The following is a 12,281-nucleotide window of genomic DNA, read 5'->3' on the forward strand; positions in this document are numbered from 1 at the left end:
GAACTTTAAGATATTTGGACTTCAACTCCCAGAATTCCCCAACCAGCAAATGCTGGCTGGGGAATTCTGGGAGTTGAAGTCCAAATATCTTAAAGTTCCCAAGGTTGGGAAACACTGGCATAGAGCAATTAATTTTCCTGCTTAGATACAATTCCAGCTGCTAGAAAATATCAGGGTGTAATAAAGAACACTGAAGAAAGTCTGAACATGCAGGCAGTGCCTCCTTTGGGAATTTTAATCAGCAAATAGTCCTCAATTTACAACTGAGCCCAAAATTTACGTTGCTAAGTGAGACATTTGTTAAGTGAGTTTTGCCCCATTTTACAACCTTTCTTGTTGCTAAGTCAATTGCCTGCAGTTGATAAATTAGTAACCTGGTTGTTAAGTGAATCTGGCTTCCCCATTGACTTTGCTTGTAAGGAGGTGGCAAAAGGGAATCACGTGACCATGGGACGCAGCAATAGTCCTAAGTATGAACCAGTTGTCAAGCAACTGAATGTTGACCACATGATCATGGGGCTGCTTCAAACTCTGAAAAAATGGTCATGTCACTTTTTTCAGTGCCATTGTAACTGAATGGTCACTAAATGAGTGGTTGTCAGTCGAGGACTACCTATATTTTAAATCTGGTTGTATAATTTTCTCCTGATCAAGTGCCACTTATGGAATGCCAAGGACTATATCCCTAAAAGGTCTGGGAACCAAGGTAAAGACGAAATAGATTTATTGCCAATTAAATTGAATTTAACTGTTAAATTTCGTGCCAGTAAAATATGCATGAGAAATACAAGAAATGTTTAAAATTGGGCCGGGCTAAACAAGCTGGCTTTAAATGCACAGGACAAGGATATCTCTTTGAAAAGTAAACCACATTAGAAATGGCCTCTCCTCCCCTCCCCTCACCTTCCGTAAGACCTTAAAGACCTATCTATGTCGCCAGGCATGGGATAATTAATGTATCTCCTTCTCTGACCATTTACAGCCTTAAACATTAATATCCTATTATCAGCTTAAAGACTCTTGATATGGACTTCCTGTGATGTGGTCATTGTACATCACTCAACAACCTATCTAAACTTTTCACATCCTGATTTTGAAAATGTGAAGGACACTAGGGCAGCACCAGCCGCTGTCATGGTTGAAAAGAGTTCACGCAACACAATTTAGACGCAGCGTAGTCATTTAAAGGATTTATTTTGAAAGTGCAAAGGCAATGACTGCAGACAAACATGCATACCGTTCATTTTCAAACTTGCATTATGGCATTGGCAACATTTATGCTTATCTGGTTGAAAGAATATATTCTGAGGTTGTGTAGTATATCGCCTATTTTGTCTTGATGACATAGAGGGAAAACATTATATACTGCAATACCATCAGATTGCAGCAGCCTGATTTTGTATAAACTATGAAAAATATTTTCAGCATACAAACATTATAAAATTTAGATATATAAAACATATTTTAAAAATATCCCATAATGCATAGAATATCCCAACCATTTCAACTCTCTCCCTTCATTTCTGAAATGAAACCATTTCTACTGAGCTTTTTAATAATGCAATATTTTCATACTTATTTTCAGTTTAGCAAGTATTTTTATATTTAGGTAAGAATGAAACATTATTTGTTTGTACTTAAGTGTGCCTGATTCAATTCTGTAACATCTCTTACAGGTCATTAAAAAAAATAGCCTAAATTCTGCTATTGTGGAAACTGGAACTAAATATACATAACTGTTATCCTTTGTTTTGTTTCCTGTACTTAATCAAATGGGGAAAATATTAGTTTTACATATACAATAGGTTAAGACTTTTGTCCCCAACTTCCTATGCTTTAACAAATATCACATTTGATATTTGCAACTCTTAATCATTAACATGCAGATTTGCAAACTTTTTCTCACAGAAACCTCAACATCTTATTCATGTCAGCAGGATCAAAGAAGGACCTTACTTGTTTTACTTTTAATACCCACTTCCTTAGCTGCCTGGTATTATGGCAAAAGGTAGCTGTCCGATAATGATACCTGCTTACTGGACCAATGAGAAATATTAGTACTTAATAAAACTGTTCCAAAGAAATCTGAAATATAAATTTATTCAAAGCCATAATATTTCCCTACCACTGACAAATAATGCATTAGAAAAGTTGCTGTAGTCTTAAAATGGACTGGTTGCTCTTCAGATTGTATCAATCTTTCACCTTTGCTGCAGTCTTGAAATAGTTTGATGAATTGAGACAAAAGATTGCACATACCTAGGCCAATTTCTCCTATTAGGAGAATTCTCCTTATGAAAATCTTTACAAAATGATAGATGCACTCAATTTGTTATATCCCTTATGAAAAGCCTGTAAAATAGGCCAGGCCAATCTCAAGGTTTACTGTACAAGCAAAACTAAGAAACCACAATCAATTTATGTTTCATAGGACATCTGATTGCTAAGTTTGTCACATAAGCTTTGCCTTTCAGCATCAATTATTCTGTGGGCCCTATTCAGAGAACATTTTTATCTCAGCCCCTTACAAAGCTGCCTTGGAAAATCAACTATTTTGATTCTCTATTTTGCATCTGCGTGCTAGTATATTTATTTTATTTATTGGTCATCTTTCAAAACAGTCTAACAAAACTATGTTAGCACATCACTGGAACAGTTAAAGCATCTCTCTCCTAAATAGAGTATGCCCCAATATTAGATTAAGAAAGAAGTGACCCAAGTTTTACCTTAAAGGGCTATTGCAACCATAATATTTAAACCAGAAGACAAGTGTATGAAGTGTTATAAAGATCATAATGTATCTACATTCTGTAGAATTTACTGCCTGCTCTATTACATCTATTTATCTATTGTAGTAATAGGCTGCACCATCAATTATACCGGATTTTAAGTACAGTAAAACTCAACTAAATTCTGTTTGTATCAATTATTTCATATTTCATATAACTGTTTCATTTGAGATACACCAAAGAAAACAGCACAGTGACCCACACCAAGTGCAAATTTCTGGATAGCAATCAACAAATAATATCAGACAATTATGTTTATACATGTGTAAGTTCAGTACAGTAAAAAATTATAATCTTTATTTGTTTATAGATTGAAATAATACACTGAAAATTCTGCTTATTTACATGATCAAAACTTCATTTTAACATCGTAAAGGCATAGTTTCACTGAGGCAAAGGTACCGTTCAGAGTCTCCCCATAAACTCCCTACGACCTGAATGAGAGGAGAGCAGTCACTCTGCAAAACGTCATTTGTCATTTAGCACTTGAACTGTTTTTCGACCATAATGATAGTAACTGTATGCAGATGCAGTTGTTGTGAAAGCTGTGATGCACCTTCAGAGAGAAAATGATTATTTTAGTTTCCAAGGGGAAAGAGAGAGAGAGAGAATGGGAGGGAGGGAGAGAGAGAATGGGAGGGAGAGAGAGAGAGGGAGGGGGAGGGAGAGGGGGAGAGAGAGAGGGAGAGGGAGAGAAAGAGAGAAGGCCCAGTCTAAAAAACACTGCAACACAATTTTTAAAAAACTAATTAAGCCAGGAAGAATCCTACTTGAAGTGGAACTGTTTTTGCTACAACGATTGAAATCAGAACTATGAGGCTGGACCATGTAAAATGCCTAGAAGTTCCAAAGAAATCCTACCTAAGCGATTTAAAAGAAAAAAAATCAACATATCACACCATATGGTAGATGAATGCCAAGGCAATGTGAGTTCTGCCTTAAATCAAACAAACTCTTTCTGTAAGAACATAATGCAATGAGTTTTTATGTTGCTAGGATTACAACCCCATAAATACTGACATTTTTTAATCTAAATCAACCTTAGAAAAAAATACCTTGCAGATGCAATTCTGTTTATCTTTTAGTTTTTGAGCCATCTAATTTGACTCTAAAATTGTTGAGCAAAAATTATGTATTTCCACATTTGCTGTGTTAAACTGACTAAAGAATCTACTGAGCTTTATGACATTTATTATTTGTGAAATTTTAAAAATTGGGATATGTGTATCAGTGTATGGGGTTTTGTCACTAACAAACTGAACCTATACTTACCCTGGCTGATTCACAAGGCAGGAAGAGGTGTGTGTTTGTGTGTGTGTGTGTTTGTGTGTGTTTGTGTGTGCATGCACACGCATGTGGATCTGACTGAACTGGAACTTGGAATAGATCACCTCTGAATCCAATAAACCTAGACTCAATACTAACATGGGAATAGTTAAAGCATTAGCCATCATGTTAAAGCATTAGCCAAGCTGTTTTTTAGATGGCCCATCGTTGTACTTGCTCCTATCTTTATTTTATGTTCTTGCTTTCATGTACCAACTCACAAAACTAGACTGTATCGAACAGCATGCAATCAATAAAATTGCCTGAGCTTTCATTATACTCCTTACATTGCCTGTTTCCCCCCTTACTAATAGTATAATACAAATTATAATGTTACATACCATAAAGTCTGAAGACACACACTATCGACATAATTGAAAACTGGAGCAGCTAAAGAAGCTGCTACTAAGATGAGCTGTACTACGGTGTTCACCTGGTAATAGATTAGATTAAAATTAAGGTCACTATTATTATTATTATTATTATTTATTAGACTTGCATGCCGCCCTTCTCCGAAATCTCAGGGCGGCTCATACTGCATTTTCACAGAAAAAGTACTATGTATACAGTACATGCCCATGATGCTCTTCCCTTTCAGTGTAAACAATTTAATGTAAGTCACAGAAATGGAGAATGGAATAGTAAACCAAATATATTTAAGATATACAGGGGAAACTCAAAAAATTAAAATATTGTGCAAAAATTCATTTATTTCAGTAATGCAACTTAAAAGGTGAAATGTAATATGAGAGACTATTATATGCAAAGCAAGATAGTTTAAGTTGTGATTTGATGGCTATGACCATTATGACAAATTATGGCTTGAACTATCTTGCTTTGTATGTCAAGAGTCTCTCTCATATATAAGTTTCACTTTTTAAGTTGCATTACTGAAATAAACGAATTTTTGCATGATGTTCTAATTTTTTGAGTTTCACCTATAATACAGGAAAGAAAATACAGCTTTATCTAATTTACACCAACAGCATTCATCTTTCTGATTGGCTTTCCTTCCTTTCTGAGGATCCCCCCCATCAACTTATTCCGCCCATAACTTTGTCTTCTCCTTTCTCTTTGCCCATTCACTCGTCCTTTATATACAGTGGTACCTCAAGATACGAACCCCTCATCTTACGAACTCGTGATACGAACCCGGGGTTCAGAAAAATTTTGCCTCTTCTTACGAACTTTTTTCGAGTTACGAACCGGCGTTCGGAGACTGCTGGGAAGCCGCGCGGCTGTTTTAAAAGGTGACAGCCGGGCGGCGGGGCTTCCCAGAAGCCTCCCGAACGCCGGTTCGTAACTCGAACAAAGTTCGTAAGAAGAGGCAAAATTTTTCTGAACCCCGGGTTCGTTTCGGGAGGTTGCTGGGAAGCCCCCCAGCCCGGCTGTCACCTTTTAAAACAGCCGCGCGGCTTCCCAGCTGTCTCCCGAAGCCGAACGCGGAAGTTCGGCTTTGGCGTTCAGCTTCAGGAGACAGCTGGGAAGCCGTGCGGCTGTTTTAAAAGGTCGCAGCCGGCCTGGGGGGCTTCCCAGCACCCCCCCGAACCCCGAACCTGGGTTCGGGGGGGCTGGGAAGCCCCCCCAGGCCGGCTGCGACCTTTTAAAACAGCCGTGCGGCTTCCCAGCTGTCTCCTGAAGCCGAACGCGGAAGTTCGGCTTTGACATTCGGCTTCGGGAGACAGCTGGGAAGCCGCGCGGCTGTTTTAAAAGGTGACAGCCGGCCTGGGGTGCTTCCCAGCACCCCCCCGAACCCCGAACCCGGGTTCGGGGGGTGCTGGGAAGCCCCCCAGGCTGGCTGTCACCTTTTAAAACAGCCACGCGGCTTCCCAGCAGTCGCCGAAAGCCGTTTTTTTGCGGGGGGTTTTTTGGTTGCACGGATTAATTGACTTTACATTGTTTCCTATGGGAAACAATGTTTCGTCTTACGAACCTTTCGTCTTACGAACCTCCTCCTTGCACCAATTAAGTTCGTATCATGAGGTATTACTGTATTTGTTTTACCATTCGGGCATCATTCTGCCACAGTAAACAAAGAACTTCAACATTTTCTCTCATTATGGATGTCATCTATTTACTGACCCCTCACATCCTGGACATAAGCTGTTTCAACTCCTACCCTCAAAACATCGCTACAGAGCACTGCACACCAAGACAACTAGACACAAGAACAGTTTTTTCCCAAACGCCATCACTCTACTAAACAAATAATTCCCTCAACACTGTCAAACTTTTTACTAAGTCTGCACTTCCATTTCTACTAGTTTTTTCTCATCATTCCTATCATCCTTTTCCTCCCACTTAGGACTGGGTGACTGTAACTTGTTGCTTGTATCCTAAGATTTTTATTAATATTGATTGTTTCTTCATTGCTTATTTGACCCCCATGACAATCAACAAGTGTTGTACAAATGTATCTTTTTATTTTATGTACACTGAGAGCATATGCACCAAGACAAATTCCTTGTGTGTCCAATCACACTTGGCCAATAAATTATTCTATTCTATTCTATTCTATTTCTTTATTGTTCTCATTTACATTCCCTGTCCTCCATATCTGTCTGCAGCAGTAGATTGAAGGTAATCCTCACTTTAAGAATCTTAATTGGGACTAGCAATCCATTGCTAGCAAAGCTCTCAGTAAGTGAAATGTCATGTGAATGTACGACCTAACAACGGTAGTTTTGGCAATCTTGGCTGCCACTGTTAAGCAAATCCCACAGTTATTAGGTGAAAACCACCCAGATTCAGTTTGCCAAAGGGACACAGCATGACACACTTACTTACTTACTTACTTACTTACTTACTTACTTACTTACTTACTTACTTACTTACTTACTTACTTACTTTATTTATTTATTTATTTATTTATTTATTTATTAGATTTGTATGCCGCCCCTCTCCGTAGACTCGGGGCGGCTCACAACAATAACAAGAACAATGTAAGAACAAATCTAATAATTTTAAAAACACTAAAAAACCCATTATTAAAAGCAAACACACACACACAAACATTCCATACTGTTCTTCTTACCTTGCTGATGAATGTTGGCTTTAACTGAGCAGTGACATAACATGGATTGAAATATCTACTTAATGTCTTCTGTGAGAAACAACAAAAATAATAATCTTGCTTTTAATAAATGTGGCGAAAACAAAGCTTTTGCTAAATTTATGAACTGATAAAATTGAGTTGATGTTTTTTGTAGCAGCACAGCATATTTATTCTACATCTGTATGCTTATGTTTAACAGCACAATTCTTCATGCATATATCTAACTTACTCTATTAGGCAATCAAAGTATAAAAAAGGATGGGGTTTTCACAGCTTCAGGTAAGGTAGTCAGAATTAACAACGGCTCTAATATTTAACCTGTTTTAGGAAACTCTGTGTTCAATTTTTAAATATTTTTAATATTAATTTCTTTTATAAATATATAAAGATGGTCAAAATACCTAATACTCCTTCCTCACCCTACTTTCCCCACCAGAATAACCCTGTGAGGTGGGTTTTTCTGAGCGAGACTGAAAGTCTCCCCTGTCTATGATGGGATTAAAATTCAGCCTTTTGGTTTTTAGGCCAGCACCTTCACCACTACACCCAATTTTAAAGTACAAAAGGAACACATGAATCCAACAGAACTTAGTAGAGTCTCTGCTCTTTATTCCAGCAACAAAATAAACAGGAAAAATTATGATATGTTATGCCATTGAATTTGGATGGTGCGATCCTTGAGTGTTATAGAAGGCTGCCTATGCTTCAGGTTTAGACTGTCTACATCTGCTTTAGAGGGAAGATGTCTTACAAGAAATTAAATTAAGGAGACAAAATGGGATTTAAAAAACCATGGAACAGACATGGGATCCTACAGAAGGAGATCTGTGATCATTTCAATAATATTTTGGTTCAATTCAGTAGGAGAGCTGGAATATACAAGTACTTTCAGCTCTTAGAAAGGTTCTTTTGAGGAACAACATGGAAGCGAGGGAGGAGGTCAAAGAAACATTTTGAGTGGAAAGTTTAGGAACAGGAATAGAAATAATGTCACTTCAATGGAAAAGGAGGAGACTCTTCTGCAGCTGAGAGTGAGATGTTGGCCAAGGTCACAGGAAGACAGGGTGAAAAGGTGACGTAAGCGTAGACAAGCTGGCAATTTTGAAGCTTGAACAAGAGTTTGAAAATGAATAGGAAACTTGGAGTCATTTAACAAGTATAGCAAAGCAAGATATAACAATGAAGAAACAGTGGAGAATCAAAGAATATTCTGGTGGATGCATAATGCTGATGGTGCATAAGCGCAAAACGTGCCTACTGTCGCTGTCCAATTTTTCCCTCTTATCAGAACCCATCTTATGTATATAAACAATGTTATATCTATGTATATTACAAATATGTACTTGACTAAATAAATGAACAAACAAACAAACAAATAAAATAAGTAAGTAAATAAGATTATGGTTACTGAAAGGTTGGAGAGAGTATTTTTATAATTATGTAAACACTCAAGTGGAAAGCTGGGAAAATGTTATAAATAAATTAGCACACACAGTTCAAGACTTCTGGCTCAAGGAGAATTTGGGGAGTCACAATTCTATCTGAAAGACAGAAGATAAGGGAAGGTTGCCCTCTGGAAGCATTCAAAGAAAGTTCTGTCTTGGACCGAAATACAAAAAGCAAGAGAGAGAGAGAGACAGACAGACAGACCTAATAAGGAAGGAAGGGAATCCCTTTCACTCCCTAATTCTTTGTGACAGAAAGACATGGTTGCTATTATTGTCTGTGAAGGGGGGGAAAAAGGTCTGATTCCTATTTTAGCAAGCCTTCTTTTGGGAACAAGCTTTATACATACTGTTTATTCTATGACTGCTTTGGTTTCCCATCAAACACATATTAACACATGGCAGGATACTTACCGGTGGAGGGAGAGTTTTGTATCGAACATAGAAAACAGCAGCAATTAATGTAATGTCCCGTAGAATTATCATTGATGTAAGAGGTACTGAAAAGCAAATAAGGAAAGTCTTTTTAAATATTTATAAATTTCACTCCTGACTCTTGTAGTCCATGTACGTTTCTTGGTATCACTTTCAGAAATAGATTGCCATTACGTTCTTTCTAGGGCTAAGAGCAAGTGGCCAAAGATTGCCCAGGTGGCTTTGTGCCTAAGATGAGACTTTAATTCATGGTCTAGTGATTTCTAATCTGGTTCCTCAACCAGATATTGTCATATTGAGAGTACATAAAAATAATTCTAATTCACAGCATGTCTCTATGGATTGCTGCAAAAGACTAATTGGTCTAAATCACTGTTATTTAATTATATTGTTTACATACTCATTACCACAAACACAACAGAGGTGAATTACAGTAGTTGCTATAACTGAACAATGCATTTAGTTTCTGGCCTGGACAAAAGCCACATACACCTAGAGCATTTAGCTGCCTCTTTATCCCTAGAAGGGAATAACCTCAATCTGGGTAAAAGGGAATAAAACATATAGGATCTGTTACTATTTGCTATATATTGTTTTTCTAACCATAATCTTCTTTCAATGGAGATTATATAGTGCACAATAAATTGCAATGTAAGGCTGATGCAAGTTCTACAGTCTCTTCTGACTGTATCAACCATCACTTTTGAATTACTGTGTTATAAAGGTTCAGTAATTTATTTTAGTTAATAAAATGAAATCAGGAAATTTAGCTCAATGAAGAACGTGGACATATAGGATATATAAAAAATAAGATTTTAGTTAATTAACTATACAGTATACAGAAGAAACTCAAAAAATTATAATATTGTGCAAAAGTTCATGTATTTCAGTAATGCAACTTAAAAGGTGAAGCTAATATATGAGAGAGACTCATTACATGCAAGGCAAGATAGTTCAAACCATGATTTGTCATAATTGTGATGATTATGGTGTACAGTTCATGAAAACCCCAAATCTACAATGTCAGAAAATTAGAATATTAAATGCAATAAGCATGCATATATACTCAGTACTTGGTTTGGGCCCCTTTTGCAGCAATTACTGCCTTAATGCAGCATGGCTTTTCTTATCTCAGGGAAAGATGAGAGACATGAGACTGAACAATGCAGAAGAGCTGAAGGCCACTACTGAAGCATCCTGATCTTCCATAACACTTCAGCAGTTCCATAGGCTGACAGCTTCCATGCCATGCCACATTGAGGCAGTAATTGCTGCAAAAAGGGCCCAAGTCAAGTACTGAGTACATATGCATGCTTATAGTTGTCAGAAGTCTGACATTGTTCTATGTACAATTCTTTTATTACTGATCACATGTAATATTCTAATGTTTTGAGATGGGGGATTTGGGGTTTTCATGAGCTGTACCCCATAATCATCCCAATTATGACAAACCATGCTTGAATTATCTTGCTTTGCATGTAATGAGTCTCTCCCATAGTTTCACCTTTTAAGTTGCATTACCGAAAAAAATGAACTTTTGCACAATATTCTAATTTTTCGAGTTTCACCTGTATATTACATGAAATGTTCAAACTGAATGCAGTTTCTGTTCAAACCCTTTCTTACTCATTCTACAAATGGTTTTTGAGCATCCCTAAATATGGTAATATTTTGTCTCAAAAACAAAATTAATAAAATCGGCTCATGAGGCCTGATTTTTGGTATACCCTGTGTATTGCATTTTTTCCCATTGGATTTGTTTACACTGTTATATGAAGGCTGAATACTATAACTATGGTATCAACATACCGAGGTACTGAATTGTGGCAATAAACTGAAAGAGATTTGCTTCTAATATTTAACAAGTCATTATTTTTGGATCATTCAACAGGAAGACTGCTTTAAAAGCTTCTTTGCTTACCTGGAATAAGATTTGCACATGTCAGGCTAATATATAGGATACTGATAAGGATTTTATCAGCCAGAGGGTCCAAGGCACTTCCCAATGCAGATTTCTGGTTGGGCCAGTTTCGTGCAATAAAGCCATCCAACTGAAAAGGCAAGTCAGACAAATAGTACGGGAAAGAAAACAAACATTTACATTTCTGTCAAATTTATATCCCATCCTTTTTTTCTCCAAGAGCAGCTGAAAATATAAATAGCACTAGCTAATTATAAAATCATATTCAAGCACTAAGGATTCGAATTAGAAAATATTATTGAGCTCACTTTTAAAGGGGAAAAAAGTCTCATTTCCATACAATATTGCAAAATACATACATAAAGGACTTACCAGATCTGTTATTCCAGCCAGGGCAAACACACCCAGTGCTATATTAAAATCTTCTGCAATAATCAAATAGCCCAAAATAGGTGCCAAACCAATCCTTGCCAATGAAAGTAGATTAGGGACAGTCCAAGGGTTTTCATACTAGAGCAAAAAAAAAAGCATGGACAAAAATTATTATGAAACAAATATTAATAATCTGAATTTAATGTATTTTGATATTATGGAAGATAACAGGTAAACTTTGCATGTTTAATATGTCTAATTGCTGCATTGGAATGTATGTATCTTTCTAAGAATTTCCTTAACTACCAAGAAAAACCTTTTTAAAAGGCTCAGTTCTCGTACACAGTAGTCCCAGGGGTGAAATTCAAATTATTATTATTATTATTATTATTTAGATTTGTATGCTTTCCCCTACTGGTTCTGTGGGCGTGGCTTGGTGGGCATGGCAGGGGAAGGATACTGCAAAATCTCCATTCCCTCCCCACTCCTAGGGGAAGGATATTGTGAAATCTCTATTCCCACCCCACTCTGGGGCCAGCCAGAGGTGGTATTTGCCAGTTGTCCAAACTACTCAAAATTCCCACTACCAGTTCTCCAGAACCTCCATAATATCAAAATGTGCTGCATTTCATCCCTGAGTGATTCCCATCTCTCCTACTCAAGAGCTGTGGGGGACTCACTTCCCCATCATTGCCAGAAGAAAACACAAATTCCTACACTTTGAACTCTATAAGAAACAAAAATGGGCCTTGACATTGACCAAATGAAAAGGTTGATTTGTTTTTGCATTGTTGCAAATCTATTTGGAGATTCTTACATCAAAGGGCAAGCTATAAATTCTTCTACTAAACAGCAAATGGATTGATTTTCAGATTAATAAAAGGATATAGCTACAGTGCACAGATTATCAACTCCTCTGAAATTCTCAAATGTTCAGA

The 12,281-nt window shown here is 37.0% G+C and overlaps 1 protein-coding gene across 1 annotated transcript; it reads right to left on the bottom strand.

Annotated features, from left to right (window-relative positions):
• Positions 1 to 1,177: 1,177 nt before the first annotated feature.
• On the bottom strand, positions 1,178 to 11,502 carry CRLS1 (cardiolipin synthase 1). The gene is given in 6 exon segments (XM_070761109.1): positions 1,178 to 3,345; positions 4,457 to 4,548; positions 7,150 to 7,218; positions 9,030 to 9,115; positions 10,972 to 11,101; positions 11,344 to 11,502. Coding segments are annotated over 6 exon segments (624 nt in total). The 3' UTR covers positions 1,178 to 3,257.
• Between the last annotated feature and the right edge of the window lie 779 nt (positions 11,503 to 12,281).

The sequence above is a fragment of the Erythrolamprus reginae genome, chromosome 1 (genome assembly GCF_031021105.1).
Source record: "Erythrolamprus reginae isolate rEryReg1 chromosome 1, rEryReg1.hap1, whole genome shotgun sequence".
In the NCBI taxonomy this organism is placed as follows: domain Eukaryota; kingdom Metazoa; phylum Chordata; class Lepidosauria; order Squamata; family Dipsadidae; genus Erythrolamprus; species Erythrolamprus reginae.